This window comes from Rhipicephalus microplus, chromosome 10 (assembly GCF_043290135.1).
Source record: "Rhipicephalus microplus isolate Deutch F79 chromosome 10, USDA_Rmic, whole genome shotgun sequence".
Taxonomy (NCBI): Eukaryota; Metazoa; Arthropoda; class Arachnida; order Ixodida; family Ixodidae; genus Rhipicephalus; species Rhipicephalus microplus.
Genome location: NC_134709.1, coordinates 14,656,421 through 14,675,304, shown reverse-complemented (window position 1 = coordinate 14,675,304; position 18,884 = coordinate 14,656,421). Strand labels below are relative to the sequence as shown.

Below are 18,884 nucleotides of genomic sequence, written 5' to 3'. Positions count from 1 at the left end.
TCGCAACGTTTCCCCACTTGCTTGCATCTACAAGGCAGAGAAAAGGATGAGACCAGGCGGTGATTTCGGCGTTCCAATTTCCTTGAATTTTGGTCTTTGTTGACGTGCTTCCCGCCTAATCTCCATCTCAGTGATGGTCTGAGCTTCAAACATTTCCTGCAGGGCCCTTTCGCGATCCTACGCCTAGCCCTGAACCTGGCGTAGCGAATGAAGACGTCACAGCACTTAACAGCTGCTTTAACATGTTTGATGCCTCTCGTCTCTTCCGCGCTACGCTTTTGCCGACGCTTTTTTCTCTTCGAATGGCTAGGAATGGTGGAAGCCCCGACACACTTATTCAGAAGTGCACTGCCTTCGACAGGCTCTGCCAAAACTCTATGCGGCTGAAGCAACTTATCTTTGTGGGGAGTCGAAGTTCCCAATTTGTTGGCTAGCGTTTCCTGGCACCCGGTGCTAGCGGTCTCTGCCTGTGGCGTAACGGGAGGCCCGATTAATTTAAGGCTAACAAAGGCGCTTACAGAGCTTTCAATCGGTGGGGGTCTATCGCTGTCGTGGATAGCCCTTTTTCTACGGCCTTCGAAGTCGGCCTCATGCTCTCTTTTTCGAGATTTACTCTGCAGCGCATCCTGCTCAAGCTTTTGTCGACAGTCTCCAACCTGAAGCGCCTTACGACGCGACTTGTCGTCAAGCTCTTTTTGACGCGATGCATCTGGATCATGTGCGCTGCGAAGCGGCTCCGTCTCTAGCGCCTCGCGACTCTCTTCGGCGTCCCGCTCTCTCTGGCACACTTCTGCGGCTTGTGCTTCGCGACGGGCCTCAGCTTCCATAGCTTTTCGGCATGCCTTATCTTTACGCGCTTCTCGACGCGCTTCTACTTCTAGCGTTCTTCGGCGAGCCTCAATTTCACGCGCTTCCACCTCGATCACTTTACGCCGCGCCTCATCTCGCTCTTTCTGACGCACATCGGCGTCCTGCGCTTTGCGATGGGCCTCAATTTCTAGCGCTTTGCTGCGCGCTTCAGCGCTGTACTTGTACGCTCCACTTTCGCAGTCGGTAGTACTCATTGAAGCAAAGTGGCGGAACAAAGCGTATTTAACCCTATCAAAGTCATGCGCTTCCTCGGTGGATAAGCACTCCAAAACGCTTGCGACTTTGCACGGAAGCAATGTGGCAAGCTTTTCCGACCATAAGTCTCGCCCAACACCAATATCGTCGCAGACCCTTTCAAAACTAACGAGAAAAGACACGATGTTGTCGTCCATTCTGAAGGGCCCGAGCCGGTATTGTGCTCGCTGCCACTTAATCACTTGAATTTTATGATCAAGCTCTTCCATTCTGAGAGCATGCTCTCTCCTTTTTCTGCTCTCCTCGGTGTTCCATTGTTCGCGCCTTTGAGCTTCTTCGGCCTTCCGCTGTACCTCACAGATGAGCTCCCAAAACTCGTCAGCTTCCTCAGCCGTCACATTCTCTGCCCGCATCACCTCGAGAATCGCTTCCCTTGTTTTAGCGAACCCGGTGGAAATCCCCATGGCTCGACAAATTTCGAGGAGGTCCTGCACCAGGTACTGCTCCATCGCGATCTCGTTTCTCGTGATGCTCTGCTATTGATATTCACCGTACTCTAAAGCTAATCTCATGGTTTAGAGCACGTGAATATTAAATTATAACCAACAAAACAAAACAAAACACTCTCCTAACATCTTCCTGTGCTAGAGAGGTCTGGCGAAATGAACAGTAAACGTTGGGCACTCACCCAACCAAAGTAGCCGACGATGATCCAACTCGTGGCTGCCGTCGACCAGTGTCAGGCCTTCAGGGATCCGGTCCAACTTGCCAATGTTGATATCCGGGGTTGCTTGTCCCAGCTTGCCGAACGATGTGAACAGGGTAGCGTATCGCAGCGTAGCCAAACGCTATCACGGCGGTCGTCCTCGTGCTCAGAGATCCGATCCAACTTTTCAGCCGTTGAGATCGGGGTAGCGGGTCCCAGAGCAGCAAAACGTTGAGGACAGGGGTCCGATCCGGCGTGCCAAATGTAGGATATCGTATCCCGAAGCTGCCAACCACTGTTATGAATTTTGCTCTGTCGCGACGGTAGCGGTTGCGGAGAGCGGCGAGCCGTCGAGCGGACTTCGATGAAGCCTTAGCCCGAAGGTGAAACAGGGAGGCAATCCGTTTGGAAAACAGCAACAAAAGTAGCGTTTACTGTAGCTGGTTGTCGTTTTACAGAGCCGGCCAGCACGACAACGTCGGCTGGGGCAAAATCTCCTAACATGGGGCCGGCTCGGCCTTAAATAGCGTCTTTTGTCCATTCTCTCCGACCAGTTCTCGGGCTCGGAGGGGGAGACGTAGCCATACCCGGAACTGCAAAGTGGTTCGGCGGAGGAAACGACGTTATCCCCGGACTGCACGGTTCTCCTGCACAGAAGGCGGCGCTGGGAGGGGGGGGGGAGACAGTTCGTCGAAACAGGGCTAGATCTTGCGAGACGTGCTCCCGAACGAGGAACATGTCTGTGGCACAACAAGGGGCAGCGGAACGACAACAACGCTGGACTTTGAGTGAGTGATTCTCGGAAGAGTATCATCCAGACTTTTGTTCCAAGAACTTTGGACTGAATAGGTTTTCTATCTCTTTAGTCTTTAAGTGTCTTCGTTGTTCAATGCATGCGACTGCATTGTAGTGCGTATTGTTGTCTGTGTCCGTTGTTTCGAGTGTGGCTGATTGTACTGTGTAGTACGTTGTTTAGTGGGTGACATATTGTATTCAACTATTGTGGAGTGTGCATACTTGTGTATTGTTTTTGATCTGCCATTATTGAGAATATAATTTTGTTTGTCTATCAACCCTCGGCTCTGACTTGTTCTTTGGGCCACAGCCGGCGTCCGCTGGCGCGCCAAAAAAGACCACTTCTAAATTGTCCACGCTTTCGTGGTGCGGTTCGGGGGGCCGGTACTTCGGCCCTTGGAATTAGCCCGGCGATCGCCTCCCTAATTAACGGGACCTGTGTGACAGCCATACAGCGCCGACGCAGGCAGCGTTTACTAGTTTGCGCTCACCATTAATGGATGTGTTGTGCTTTCCTTTTCCTATTCTTGTGAAATGAGGGTCATCAGGCGTAGTAACGGGGTTTCGAGATGTGTCGTTCGTCGTTAGTATGATTTCGATGATGTAATTACTGGAGATAATGAGCACTGATATCGAGTACGGAAGAACTTCCGCTAGCCATCCGATCATCGAAACCATTTCATCATACTGAGGGGAACAGGGCAACACACGGGACCAAGAAAGAATGAACACATGACACATGCGCTGAAGAACAACTGTGTGTAAATTTATAACACCTTAATATATATAACTGTGTAACTGTAGACGAAATAAAACCATTACGTGCGCATAAGGATGAAAAGCAAAATTAACCACCCACGAGTGAAAATATCTAAGTTGACCACTCAAAAACATGATCTATTTTTCCAAGAGCGCAAGTGAAAGGTCACTGATGCGCATTCTTCCTTTCGTCTTGACATGAAAAGCCTCGTTGATTTGGTGCTCTGTCTTGTTACGATATCTTGAGAGTATCTTGGAATCACGAAAGAGTGGTGCGCATTCGCACGAGGAGCAATGGGTTGCCAATTTGCTGCTTGTTGATTATTGGCGCGCCCCTCTCAGGCGGTGGTTTCAACAGTGACCGGTGTGTCCAGTGTAGGACAGACCACGGGACAACGAAATGTCGTGCACTACGTTGCTCACGCATTCAACGTACTCCGTACGCAGCGGGCCAGGCCCGGGCCGGAAACTCTGGCCCGTGCAGTGCTCTAAGACATGCTGTAGCTGCGTTCTCATGCTTCATGGGATCTCTGTTTACGCAACTGATGAACATACATTCTCTCCGTGACAGCGCCGTGGATATACGGTTAGATTTCTTTATGATAAGTTTCAATAAGTTGAGCGACGTTATTTGACAAGTCAGCGTTACTGGTTCGTCCTCAATCGATTTTGCGAGTATTTCTGAAAAATGAGTATGCAATGCAAAAAAACAAAAAAAAAAACACGAGTCTAACACGATTCGTTGTAACGTTCTGAGAATTCATGGCATATTCGATGCATTTACGGGGTGGTGGTTGAGGGGCAAGGATGTAAAAAGTTCTCAGGCCACACTGCCATAGGAATACATGGGACAGTCGCTTGGGAACGTTGTACCGACCCTGTATATAGTAACATTTAGCTCAACTAAATGACACAACGAATGTTACATGCAGGACACATCACAGCTCGCCATAGAATATAAGGTCACTTCAGAGTATATAGCGCTGCGCCATGTCCTATTTCTTGTGTCACTTTGATGCGCTGAAGGTTACTGCATGCACACGAGTCGTCTTGCGTAATGTAAGTTACGGCTGGTTAAATAAGGGCGTGACATCTTACCTTTTAAATCAGATCGTAGTGAACCCTAATAGAAGTCTTGAGAGCAGCCTGCGCGGGAGCCGTGGTCAGTCGTAGCGTGTGTGCTTGTTTGTTCGTCAACAGACCCGCTAAACAACGTTGAACAACTTAAGAAAAAGCCACGAATGTCTCCTCAATTCCTAAAGGTGGCCGTCGGCTGCGTCGATGTCGACATTATAGTGATGTGAAAAATCGTCATAACTAGACTTCACATACCCGAAATTCTTACGTCATTAGGACAACATGATGATATTATATACCGTGACGCGTCATGATGACGTGATCACGTGATATTTCTACTCGGGCAGATGTGGGACGATTGGGAAAGCACTGAGAAATTACGTCACGTGGGATTTCGGTGTTCGCACTGCCGCCTACCTCGGGGGCAAACTAAATTCACATTTGGTGCTTAAAATTAATCGATGGGTGGGAGGGGTGTAGCGTCAGTACTGCTGACCAAAGCATTACGCGGGCCATGGTTTTCGGGCCTACCCGGCCCAGGTCCGGAACTCAATCACGTCTGTCCGCCTGAACCCGCCCTGGTCACTCAAAAAGCTACACGCGGTACCCGGGTGTGCATGGTCAGAACCCGAGGACAACTTTCCCTATGATGACGACAACATACGACAGCATACGATATAATACGACAGCGCGGGTCCCTAAACTACTTGAAAACTAAGGCAGCCTAGCACTAGCAGTGCCAAGCCTGACGGAACATTGTAGCTAAGCGGCCTTTATTTTTTTTGTTCCTCTTTTATTTCTCTTTCTCTTAATTTTCGTTCTATTTTTAATGTCTCAGTTTCTAGCTACTTCTTACTTTTTTCTCCATTTCTCTCTCCTATTTTTTATCTCTGTGTCGCAGTCGATCTGTATATTTTGCACTCTTTCCTGTTCTTTATCTTCCTGTCTATATCTAGCTTCGACCGCCTGTCTCTTTCTACCTCTTTCTGTCTTTTCCTCTGTTTCTTCTCTTTTTGTGTTTTTCCTTTCCATCTGCGTATTTCTCTCTCGACCTTTGTCTTCCTTAACTTCGGATTTTCTTCTTTCGTTTCTTTCTAACCCTTCCTTTATCTCCCTCTTTGTACTCTTTTTTTTTCATGTTCATACGTATTATTGTATCCCACGCCGGACAATTCGGCGCAGCAGGAGAGGGCACACAGGGCATGCGTACCTGCTCGGGGAGCGAAGCCGAACTAGAACACGAAAAAACGCGAGCAAGGTAGAGGCAATTCATGATGATGATAGTTTCTGAGAACACGTGTAACGGCGTAACGAAAACCATAACAGGTGGACCGCAAAGCTCGGTTCTTCGCGTGTCATGTGCAACCTTCAGGGCCTCGGTTTATCTATGTTGGCCATTAGGATTGGCTCGTCCACCAACATGACTGTGCGGTTCGTTGGCGCTTCTTCGGTCTCGAAGAGAAGCAGGTGGTTCTCTTCCGGGTGAGGCCTCAGGTACACACCCGGAATGTACAGCGTCACCTGCGCATGAGAGAGAGTTAGGTGAATACAATGGTGTGACTCTAGGAGGAAGAAGCCGAGACACGTTCGCAAATTGACTCGAAGCAGGTTTGACGTCGGGAGAGGAGTCGCGTTATAACGAGGAATAAAGGGTCGCTCAACAGCAAAGAAACAACCAGTTGTGACATAATATGAATCGTGACGTGTGGGTCGCCGAATGCTGCAACTCTTTACAAAAGCTTGATCTTGTTCATCTATTAACTGTGGCGCATAACCACTGTGGGGTGGAGTGCGGATATTACAAACGCTTATGGCATGAATCTTTGTCGTCAGCCACAGCAGATGAAAATTGCACAAAGTTTCTTGCAGGCTTGTAGCAGGTACCACGCTTCTCCGAAGAATGACATAACGAATGCCTGCCTACAAGACAACGATTATTGGTGTAGTGGGTACCCTGCAAGTGTGCTTGCCGGAGCTACCCAAAGATTGTTAAAAAAAGGCTCGTGAAGGACGCTCTTTCCGCTTTCGCTGTGACAATGCTGCGCGTACAGCGCAGGGCTAGTGGTTTTTTTTTTCTATTTAATTTTTTTTTATTTTCAGATGGTCGTTTTCGTTTGACATTAGCACCTGCGGTACACAATGTTAATCTTGCCCAAACCCTGTGGTGCGTCTTCGAGTATTAAGAACTTTTCAGATCTGAAGCTGTGATGATGATGATGATGATGATGATGATGATGATGATGATGATGTGTGGTTAAATGTCCCCATACCACCATATGATTATGAGAGACGCCGTAGTGGAAGGCTCTGGAAAGTTCGACCACCTGGGGTTCTTTAACGTGCACCCAAATCTGAGCACACGGGCCTACAACATTTCCGCCTCCATCGGAAATGCAGCCGTTGCAGCCGGTATTCGACCCCGCGACCTGCCAGTCAGCAGCCGAGTACCTTAGCCCCTAGACCACCACGTCGGGGCAGTTCTGAAGCTGTTCCTCATGGCATATAGCGCTATTGAGATGTCCTTTAATGATTTTAATGAGGAAACGCAATCGCGCAATTTATTTTCCCATCCGAGGTGCGTTTTAGTTAGTATTCGCCACCAACCACGAGACACGCTGTAATGACAATCTAACACTGAATTGTCTGCAGTTGCCATCCTTCCATCCGTTTGCCGTCCATCATGTGATGGCAATTAGAAAGAAATCTAGCCTCTTTGTTTTGAACTACTTCTAATTTTAAAGGGAACACCTATATATGCCTTATCGAAGGAGAAAATGTTATTCCTGGCGTCAGCTGCATCAACACGAGCGATATTAGAAACCGTCAATATGTGATAACGTCAGCCTATGACGTCATGACGTCCCATATATTCAGGCTGCACGACATCGTAAGCGTGCCATCACCGAATGAGGTACAAAGAAGCCCGATCCCTGAGGCCGGATAAAACCATCTCCTTGGATTACATTCGTGCAGCCAAATGCATGACGGACTTTATTGAGGCCTTAGTGCCTCACAAAACGCTAAAATTGACAGTTGGTGTGTCGTGTCGGCAGCGTCAACACTAATGACTGAAGAAAAATCACAATCACGAGATAACTTCACCACATGCCGTCGTTATGCCACTGATCGACACGATTTTGACGTGATCATGACGTCGCATGATGTCACGTCACATGATGGTGTAACATGAGTAGAGACGAGGGACGTGACGTCGTGAAGGCGGCTGACGTGGCCGTGCCAGTCTCGCCGCTTTGTTCTCCCCGGGTCGAAGTTCAGCGGTGGCTGCAGCCTGCGTCCAACATGGAAGTTGCGTGTTGGACGTAGTCGTGTGTCGGACCCGGCCTCTTCTAGCACGCGCCTCCAGCTCCGAGCACAAGCAGCGCGAGAGGCGCAGCGTGGTGAATAATGAATGAGTCGTTATGATGATGATAATGAAGGTGCTACAATGTCATCACATCACATCACATAGTCACTTGCTCAAAGGTTGGATCATCGCGGAGGCCATGTAAAATCAAGGCAGGAGCGAAAACATTGCAAGCAATGCAAAGTCACGCTAGATGCTGAAGGCTTCCGCAGGGTGGTGGGGGAGGTTCAATACATACAGTGAGCTGAAAAGGGGGGCTGCGCCTCCGCATAAAGTGCAAATATTAACTTGAAAAAAGAATCTTGAACACTATTAACACATAATCAAGAATAGCTCTTTATTTATTTATTTATTTATTTATTTATTTATTTATTTATTTATTTATTTATTTATTTATTTATTCATGTTACCCTACAGACACCAGAAGAGCACTGAGTAGGGGGGGGGTTACAGAAAAATCACAACAACATAAAGCATAAAAATAAATATATCGAAGAAAACGAAGAAAATTTCACATTGGAAGGGAGAAGAACAAACACTATAAGCAAATGCAGCAAAAAACAAAATGAAAAAATAAAGCATCTTTATACAAAATCAAGAGAAGATATAAATTTGCAGTAGCTCACGAAATTTGGCCGGATCTCTCACAGAAACAATTTCATCCGGAAGGCTATTTCAAACTGCGATGGCGCGTGGCAATGCAGAATTATTGAATGACTGAGTGTTGCCGAAGACGCGTCTGAAACTGAGATGATTATGAAGTCGACTAGATGTACGCGAAGGAATGTCAAGCGATAGACGACTGGTCCACGAGTTGTAGTAGTACTTATGGAGGAGGCATAGACGGGTGAGAGAGCGGCGGGAATCCAATTTAGTAAGGGCAATATCGCGTTTGATTTGGGTGATGCTGAAGTGGCGGTTATACATTGAAGTGATGAAGCGGGCTGCACGATTTTGGATGGATTCCACTTTATCTATTAGGTATTGTTGATGCGGAGACCGGATCGATGAAGCGTATTCCAGCTGAGGACGTACAAACGTTTGGTAGGCCTGCTGCCGAATGATAGATGGGGAATGATGCAGATTCCGGCGCAAGAATCCCAGAGTTCTGTTTGCTTTCGCGCATATCTTGTCGATGTGAGTACACCAGGCAAGATTAGTACAAAGATGGACACCAAGGTATTTGTATGTAGATGAACGGGGAATTACAGCTGAACAGATAGAGTAAGAAAAGTTAAAAACCGATTTCTTACGGGTGAAAGAAAGTGCGCAGCACTTAGATGTGTTAAGCGTCATTTGCCAACGGTCACACCACTGATTTATTAAGTCGAGGTCCTTTTGTAAATGTACGTGGTCTTCTTCAGAGTTAATAGTTCTGTACACTACGCAGTCATCCGCGAAAAGACGAATTGAGGAAGAAATGTTACAAGGCAAATCATTAATATAAATCAGAAAAAGAAGAGGGCCTAATACACTGCCCTGGGGCACACCTGATGAAACAAATGAAGTAGACGAGCTGAAGTTATTGACAAATGTAAACTGCTGTCGATTTGACAAAAAATTTCTAAGCCAAGATAACGTTGATGAGTCGAGTTTAAGTGCAGACAGCTTAGCTATTAGGCGACAATGGACAACTCTGTCGAATGCTTTCGCCTAGTCTAAAAAGATGCAGTCAACAGTTTTATTACTATTCATGCAGTTATGTAAATCAGACGTAAATTCTAATAGCTGAGTATCACAAGATAACGCTTTCCGAAAACCATGCTGATTTAGAAAGAAGAAGTTATTTGACTCAAGATGGCTGTATATATGAGAGGTGATGATGTGTTCAAGCAGCTTGCAACAGATGCATGTTAGCGAAATGGGGCGGTAGTTACCGGGTGTGTGTTTCAGATTCTCAGATGGGAGCGGGTCTCAGTTACCTGTGGTCCTGTTGGTGGCCAATAGCGACCCAAGTTGATGCCATTAATGAACGCGAAACCCTTAATCCATCCTCTCGGGTCCAGGAAGGTGTCGGCGGGTTGCTGTTCTTTTTTCAAAGTGAACGTGCCATGGAAGAAACCGGGAGTTGTTCCATTCCCCTTCTGCTGAACAATCCGGAGGATCTCGCTGATGTCTCTGTTCTTGTTGATGGGAACCACTTCTGTGGTCCAGTTGTTGAGTTTGATGCTGCTGAGATAAGCATAATTGAGGCCCTGCATGAGAAGTTTGGCTTATTGGGGTACATCAAGCCAACACTTTGAATTTTCTGATGTTCAAAGTGCATTTCCGGCCTTGGCACTCTCTCGTCAGAGATGGCACCACTAACCGTCTCTATTCAAGACTCCAGGCACATTCTTTCTCAAGGACAATCAGTCTAACTGTGTCGCTGATCATAGTAATACATATTCTGCGGTATTTATGACCCATACTTAATTTAGTAAATGTATTTTCCTGACATTGAAGTCTAATCTGCAGAAAGGCGGGACTGCTGGTATGACTTCTGTGACACATACTTTACAGCACTTATAACAGAAGAGTTATATCTTCGAGTTGCACAGTAGTAGAATTTAACAGAGGTAGGTTTCCACGTTCGAAGGTACTTTCGCTTTTCACATCAGAAAGACGTTTTCTGTATTGTTAAGCACCGTGCTCATGACTAGTAATAGACTCTTTAAGAGGGACATTTGTAAAAAACAGCTGAAATTAGTGGAAATCACAGGTATCCTATTAAGCCACCGCCTAGAAGTGTCCTATAGTCATGATACACTTCCACAATTACTGGCCCATGATGTGAGAATTAACGAAACAGTCGTGGTATAACGAAGTCTTCAAACAATTCCACAGGCCTTGCAACGTGACTTCGAACGTATGCAAACCATGATGACATATAACTACTCGCGCAACTGGTAAAGCTAATAAATTTCATAGCATCGTACATTTCGGCTATGATATTTCTGGTTACTTTGCTTAGCTTGTTCAGTTATCTGAAATTACTTGGTTTATTTTCCCTGTTGGATGTAACTTCTAAAATAAGCAATTTTTTACAGTGGAAGCTGTTATCAGATGACAATGAGGATAGCGTGCGCCGTCGCCACCGGCGTCCCTAACCACTATCGTGTGAAATAACCAACGCCCCCCTTGGTTCTCAACTGACTTTAAAAAATTGCGGAATAAAAAGAAACGGTTGTTCCGTCAGGCAAAGCAGACTAATTCGTTAGCCCGTTGGCACGTGTACAAATCTGTCCTTTCCGAATACAGAGCAGCTATCAAGGAAGCCAAGCGCGTTTTTCTTAATAATACACTTCCCTCAATTTTTGTAACCAACCCTTCTAAGTTTTGGAAAACTGTTAAACCTAGGGAAAAGAAAAACATTTCGCTTACGAACTCAGACGGGCAGCCAGTTCGCTGTGAAGAGTGTTGCATCGCACTAAATGATTTTTTTTGTTACTTCTTTTTCAAGTTGTTCTGCTTCTGCGTTGCCGCAAATGCCTAGTCGTGATTTTTTACCCATGTATCCTGTTACCGTTGATGCCGTTGGAGTGCAAAATTTAATTCACAAGCTTAAGTTATCCTCTTCTTGTGGCGTAGATGAAATCAACTCAAAGTTTCTAAAAAACACTGCATTGTATTCATCAATTTACTTGTCCTTAATCTTTTCGCAATCTATTCAGACCTCCACTTTGCCGCTTGACTGGAAAGTGGGGAAGGTGGTCCCTCTGCACAAATCTGGTAACACACAGTCTCCTCTCAATTACAGACCAATTTCCCTAACCAGTGTTCCTTGTAAAATGTTAGAACATATAATTTACTCCAACCTTGTCTCATTCCTAGAATCAAATTCTTTTTTTACTCCCTACCAGCACGAATTCCGAAAAAGTTACTCATGTGAAACCCAACTTCTTTATTTTACTAATGACATAGCATCGGCTTTAGATCGCGGCTCACTTGTGCATTGCATTTTTCTTGACTTTCAAAAAGCTTTCGATAAAGTACCTCACCAATTACTCCTCCTGAAAATTAGTGCCTTAAACATTGACCCGAACATTCTTAAATGGATTGAATGCTTTCTGACTAATCGCACTCAGTTTGTAACAACTAATGGCTATCACTCACCTCTTTCTAAAGTAACATCCGGCGTACCCCAAGGTTCCGTATTAGGCCCTTTACTTTTTCTTATATATATTAATGATCTCCCAGACAGCATTAACTCCGCTATAAGGTTATTTGCAGATGATTGTGTAATTTACCGCGAAATAAACAATAAAAATGATAACCAATTTCTACAGTCAGACCTTGACACTGTCTCAACCTGGTGCAATAAATGGCTTATGACTCTCAACTCTAACAAATCTAAATGCATGTCAATAACCCGGCGATCTATTTCTCCCCCCTGTACCTACAGAATTAACGCCGTTCCCCTCCAGCATGTCTCTTCATATAATTACCTCGGCGTTTACATTACCAACAATCTATCTTGGCACACGCATGTTACCTACATCTGTAATAACGCTAACCGAACGCTAGGATACTTACGCCGCAACTTTTCTCGCGCTCCGCTGTCCCTCAAAATTCTATTATACCGATCACTAATTCGCCCAAAGCTTGAGTACGCGTCCGCTATATGGGATGCCGTGCAGCAAAATTTAATTAATGCGTTAGAATCTGTTCAGAAACGCTCAGTTCGGTTCATTTGTTCTAATTATTCCCGTACTGCTAGCATATCAGAAATGAAATCTAACCTTGACCTACCCAATTTAACTGTCCGGAGGAAACTGGCGCGACTGCATTTTTTTCATAAGATATTTTTTCACAATCCATCAATGAAGCGAGACCTCATTTCACAACCGTCATACCACTCATCGCGCATTGATCACCAGCATAAGGTTGCCATTCCGTTTTGCCGCACCAAATTCTTTTCAGCAGCCTTCTTACCGAAAACAGCCGCCGATTGGAACCACCTTCCCTCTTCCGTTGTAACAATAACAGACCCTTTGTTATTCAAGACTGCAATTTCTCAGCAATGCTTGTAACTATACGCAGTTTCCATTATCTATCTTTGTCTTGTATGTGCATGAATTCTTATACATTTTTAGTTGACTTATGTTGCCTTCCTGATTTGCGCATCTCACACTTGTTTCTTTATTTTGTCTTTTTTTTTCTTGTGTGTTATAAATGTTGTACCCACCCCCTCTGTAATGCCCTACGGGCCCTGAGGGTATTCTAATAAATAAATAAATAAATAAATAAATAAATAAATAAATAAATAAATAAATAAATAAATAAATAAATAAACTTAGTGAATGAGAAAAAAAAGCAAGCCCGCGAGGAAATTTGAACCCGGGTCCCCAGGGTACCAGCCCAGTGTTCTACCACTGGGAATGCCGGTGCTTGAAACTTTCCTGAAAACTAAGCCTAGGCGGGCTTGACGTCGGGAAATAAACCGCCTTAATAGGAGTGATAAAGAGTTTTAGGACAGCGAAGGAGCAAGCAACGCCAATTGCATAAAGCGGTGGTTGCCAAATAGTACAACCCATTACTAAACCTTCAGGCATAATTCTTCATCGTCATCAGTCACAGCACGAAACACACTGTACAAAATTTCTTGTATGTCTTTAGCGTGTACCACACTTCTCCGAAGAATGACGAAGAATGGCATACTGATGCTTGCCCAATACAAAAAAAAATTATGATGATTTATGACAAAGTGAATACCCTGCAAGTGCGCTTGCAGCAGTAACCGAATGTTTAAGAAAGTTCGGCAGATCCCACGTACATTGGGAATCGAAGTTATGAGAAGGATAAGGATGCAAAGTGAGTGTGTTTTAACTTTATTATTGAACGAGGCGTTATCAAGCAGTGATCAATATATACACATACGTTAAACAGCCGCATATGTTTTATATTGGCAGTTGTTTGCAGTTGCGTACCGATGCCAACAGCAACATTAATACCAGCAACAGCAGACGTGGTATAAGCTGATATAAAGCGTTGGTGTTTGCGCCGGGGCTTACAAGGATGGTAGCCCTCAACGCTGCTATGTTATTCAACGGCGGCGGATAGCACCTAACTACAATTAAGGTTACGCCGACATGACGTCTGTATCATAGGAGTATATATGTAATGTTTATAAAATTTGATCAATCAGTACTGCAGTCTAATGGACGTTTCACAAACATTTATTATTCGCATTCGTCTGGTCAACGCAGTCTATGTCAGCTCTTTATTAATGCTGGAGCGTTGATATTACACAGAGAGGGAGAGAGAGAAAGAGAGAGAGTGAGAATTTATTTTCAGAATGGTAGAGAGGTTGGCCTGAGCTATAGTTTGCTCTGGCCTGCTAGTCTACACTGGGGAAGGGTGACTGGGGAGTGAAAGAGTGATGAATGACGATGGTTCACAAAAGTGTGTTCTCGCCGTTCCTGTGTAGATATAAAATGCCCGTCACCTGTGGCACATACGCGCATACCAGTGGCACATACCTGCCATCGGGTATGTGCCACTGTTTTCAGTAAAACGTTTGAAGGGTATGCGACGAGATTATGGCATTATTCATATCATGACCAGCGCGTCGCATTCTTCAAACTATTTTACCCCCCCCCCTCTTACTAATTTATGTGTGCCCCAAGTTAAGGAGGTGATCATGAAAGCACCTGGTCTTAGGCTGCCAGATAGATAGATAGATAGATAGATAGATAGATAGATAGATAGATAGATAGATAGATAGATAGATAGATAGATAGATAGATAGATAGATAGATAGATAGATAGATAGATAGATAGATAGATAGATAGATAGATAGATAGATAGATAGATAGATAGATAGATAGATAGATAGATAGATAGATAGATAGATAGATAGATAGATAGATAGATAGATAGATAGATAGATAGATAGATAGATAGATAGATAGATAGATAGATAGATAGATAGATAGATAGATAGATAGATAGATAGATAGATAGATAGATAGATAGATAGATAGATAGATAGATAGATAGATAGATAGATAGATAGATAGATAGATAGATAGATAGATAGATAGTTCGAAAAGAAATGCTTCGTTTATAAAGAATCTCAAAGGCTGCTCTACCAACTTTCGCTGTGACTTGAAAAAGTTATTTTCGCTGCAAGGGTGAAGACACGAATTCGGTGCAGGCCTGGAAGGCAGCGTCGACGTACGGTCGTAGCACACCCCCAATCCTGGCAGATAACGACAGGACTTGCAGTGAAACCTTGTTTACTTTATTACATGAGTTTTAATAACCGAATTACACGTTTTCTTGGTTTACAGATATTGGTTATACAGTTCGGTTACATCGTCCTAGCCGCAAAAGGCAGTGGCGTGTGACTTACTGGTGCACACAGCTCCGCTCTACTGGTGACCTTCTTGTCACACCATGGTGACGTAGCGGCCTAGTGTTCCGATCCGATAATCCGTGTTGGGCCAAATGACGGTGAAAGACACAGTTTCGTATTCGAACTCAAGATAACGAACGAGCAGCAAAATTGTGATAGTAAGTAATCCGACGGTCCCGTGAAAAACAACAGGATGTTTGAAACTTCCAGCGCTAAAGCCCAAAAAATGGGTGATCGAAAAGAACGCACAGTTATACAAAGGACAAGCGCGAGCTATCAAATGTCACAGGAGTGACATATTCGTGTTTCAGCAGCGCGCTGCAAGCGTCTACTATGCAGAATCCAATGCACATAGATATTTCTCCTTTTTTAAACTTTCCCCCTCTGTAGAACAGTGACTATAGGGTGCTCGGTTGCTGATCCGAAGGTCGCGGCTTCGCAAAATTTTGCCAGTAACTGCTGCCGCAATAAATAACAAGATCGATTACTACTCATGCACGGCCATTAACTCTAGTCTTGAAAGAATTTCTCGTAGCGCGAGGTGAAATACGGAAACAGGAAGGCACAGATGGACATATTCCGGTTTCAGTATTTCACCTCGCCCTACTAAAATTTTTCAAACGCATCACCAACAAGTCGGCATTGCAAATCTCGTCCCCGTGAACGTGTGGGCCTGGAACCCAGCATGCCTAGCTGTCAAGTCAGGAGCAGCATGACTTTCACGTATGTTACGTAACGCACGTGGCCATGCGAACTTGCATGGTGGGAGGGGAAAGGATGCCCCCACACAGTTGCTGAATCGGACATGCGCCGACATTGTATAAAGACCTGGGCTGTAGCTACGCTGGATTTGACGATCATGGCGGCCAAAAAACCCGTCATTTTGCATTCCAACAACTGTTTGCCGTCTTTCTTGCCCGAAAGCCATTGGGCGAAAAAAGCTCATTGTGATAAGAACTTCATCACTCAATTTTTTTTTTCTCATTCAGTCTGAGGCATGTGGTCCTTTTGGACTCGAGCGACGAGGGAAAGAAGCGCAGCGAAAAAAAACAACATTCCGAACTCACTTCCAATCAGAAACAATGCACACACGCCTATGCGTCATGCGCAGGCGATACACATCCTTCAATTGTACGTACCTTGAGGTCGGTGTTCATACCCAATCCGTAGTCCTCCCTTCCCATGTTCTCCACGAGGACGGTGAGATTGTCCCCTTTCTTAACGGGAATCGTGTCCCAATACTTGTAGGTCCCATAACTGACGTAGTGGTTGTAGAAGGTGAAGAGCTTGCCTCCGGCTCGCACGTATGCGCGGTCCCGTAAATACGGAAACCAGAGTGAGCCCGTGCCATAAGTGAACAGATTTACTGTAGTGGTGCACATCAGAAACCCGGAGCTGTGATTCATCTTTTCGAATGACACCGGGTCGACCGCCTGCTTTTGCACGAGCCACCCTTTCTTTCGGAAGTGATTCATCATGTCCTCCAATGATATGTAGTCGTTCAGCTGAACGTTGCCGATATTCAGCTTGGACGAGTTTCCGGGCATGTCTCCTTCGGGCACGTGACCCAGGTAGCTGGTCGTCAGGTTACGTATGTCGTAGTAGATGGACCTGATGTCGCCATCTTCGCCAACAGGCGCCCCGTAGTCGTAACTGGTTGTGAGGGGGTAACCGATGCTCTTGCCTGCTTTGAAGCCGAAGTTTGTACCACCGATGAACATGTAGAAGGCTACCGAGGCGTTGCGAGTCATCATGAGCTTGTACGTGTTCAGGATGACGTCCTTTGTCTTGTAGTTGTGCGAATAGCCCCAGAAATCCATCCAACCGGTGTAATACTCGAGCACCACCATGGGCGCCGGCTTGGGATTGGCCGTTTTCATGACTGAGAAGGAAGAGTCTACTATGTAGTGCGGTGGTAGGTTTCCGGCGACCACAATGTCGCGCACCTTGTCGCAGGCGTAATACGAGGCTTCCGGAAAGTCCGTGCGGAAGTACACCAAGTCCTTGCCCAAGTGAGACTCCATGACGTTCAACAAGTGCTCCATGTGCGAGTGGTCGCACCTGCCCAAGTGGCCGTACTCGTTCTCGACTTGCACTGCAAAGATGGGGCCCCCGTTTCGATACAGATGTGGTTCCAGCATGGGAAGGAGCTTGCCGAACCACCGGTCTACTGCCGCCGTGTAGCTTTTTTCACTGGACCTGTACACCATGTTCGGGTTGTCTCGTAGTAGCCAGTAGGGTAATCCGCCGTTGTCTCTCTCGCCGCAGATGTATGGTCCCGGACGGGCCAAGGCCAGGAGACCCTGTTGCTTGATCTCTTCAATGAAGGCGTCGAGATCGTACATGTCTTCGAAGTTGTACACCTGGGGTTTCGGCTCGTGCCCGCTCCACTCGATATAGAAGGAGACCGCGTTAAGGCCGGCCATCTTGACTTTGTACAGTCGGTCTTTCCAGTATGCTCTCGGGACTCTGAAGTAGTGCATCTCACCCGCCACGAAGCGAAACGGCTGACCGTCTTTCACAAACATCGCCCGCGTGTGGTCGACGACGATTGAACGCTGCTGGGCACGCACCTGCATGAATAGGATGCCGGCGCACAACAAAGCTACGCGAACTCGTCCCGTCATACCGTTTTTTTCAATGATAAGAGGCTACATATGTGCACATGTCAATGCCTCTACCAAACTTTTGGTCATGAAAAGTAAGCTGGCCCAGGTGTTCGCCATTGCGCTGGCGTGATATCGTGACTGTATATCCCATAAGAGTGGCCTCTCTGCAACCTCCTTACACCAGGCATCAGCTGGATCATGGGATTTCAGATTAGACAAAGTCCACTGATGGTGTTGATGCGTTGTCAAACATTATTATGACTTTTCTACATATAAGAATGGCTCGAAACGTGAATGGACGGGAACATCGACATCATTGCGTTTCTTTTGATTGCGCTGTCTTCAAGGAAACGTTCCACCGTTCGGGCTGAGTGGAAAAATACAGCTGTGATAAGTTCAGCCAGCATGTGCTCGTATTTTACTTTACATCGCTTTACTTGTTCACGTTTCGCGGATTATATAAAGGACAGCTTAGAAGCTACGTCACCCTCCGCATCTGATGCGTTCGTCTGGTAACAAGGACATCTTTTATTACCACCTGCCTTGATCACGTGTATTGTGCGTGCGGATCGCGCTCCCGTGCACGCTCAAGTCAACGGCACCACAGATTTTTTTTTGCATATTCTTGCGTGACGAGCTATATTTCTAGCGGAACCGATGTAGCATGAACGCAAGAATGACAATGTAAGTGATTGCACGTGTTATTACGTGACACTTTCTATGGCCTATAAGGGCATTGCATGAGATGAAACAAGATATAACTTTTTTTTTCGAGTGCCATAGTTTTTTTTGTTTGTGGTGTAATATGCGTGAAGCATCTTGCTTTCGCAAGTTTCAGCTTTATGGCAGCTCTGAGTTATTGAATATTTGAGTTGTCCCATGCTATTTTCTGAATTTTTTTCAGAAGCACTCTTCCACGGAAACTTTTATGAACGATTACATGTTCAGTCTCATCACGAACGCGTTTGTAAATGGGGCCCTGCATAACTTATCCCACGAAATCATCAAATGCCCTCAGTACCTAAGTATCGGAGCTTATTGCCTTAACAGCCTCAAAGATGTCTCTTCTCGGATCCGTCAAGAAGGACCGGAGTAGCGAGATTTCTTCGCTCTCTTCAAACGTTTTTCATCTCCCCTCGTCCCGCCTAACACTCTGGAAACTGCCTAAG

At 45.6% G+C, this 18,884-nt stretch overlaps 1 protein-coding gene across 1 annotated transcript; it reads right to left on the bottom strand.

Moving 5' to 3' along the window:
- Positions 1-5,770: 5,770 nt before the first annotated feature.
- LOC142774874 (beta-galactosidase-like) lies at positions 5,771-17,733 on the bottom strand. Its single transcript, XM_075876022.1, has 3 exons — positions 16,246-17,733; positions 9,689-9,961; positions 5,771-5,923 (listed from the first exon to the last, which is right to left on the bottom strand). The coding sequence occupies exons 1-3, from the start codon at positions 17,731-17,733 to the stop codon at positions 5,771-5,773; spliced, it is 1,914 nt and encodes a 637-aa protein (XP_075732137.1).
- Between the last annotated feature and the right edge of the window lie 1,151 nt (positions 17,734-18,884).

Excerpts from the sequence above, each read along its gene's own strand:
- LOC142774874 (XM_075876022.1), bottom strand. The coding sequence starts at position 17,733 with ATGACGGGACGAGTTCGCGTAGCTTTGTTGTGCGCCGGCATCCTATTC. Across the intron at positions 9,962-16,245 it reads GTATGAACACCGACCTCAAG|GGCCTCAATTATGCTTATCT; the intron begins GTACGTACAATT and ends CTTCTCATGCAG. Across the intron at positions 5,924-9,688 it reads GGCCACCAACAGGACCACAG|GTGACGCTGTACATTCCGGG; the intron begins GTAACTGAGACC and ends TCTCATGCGCAG.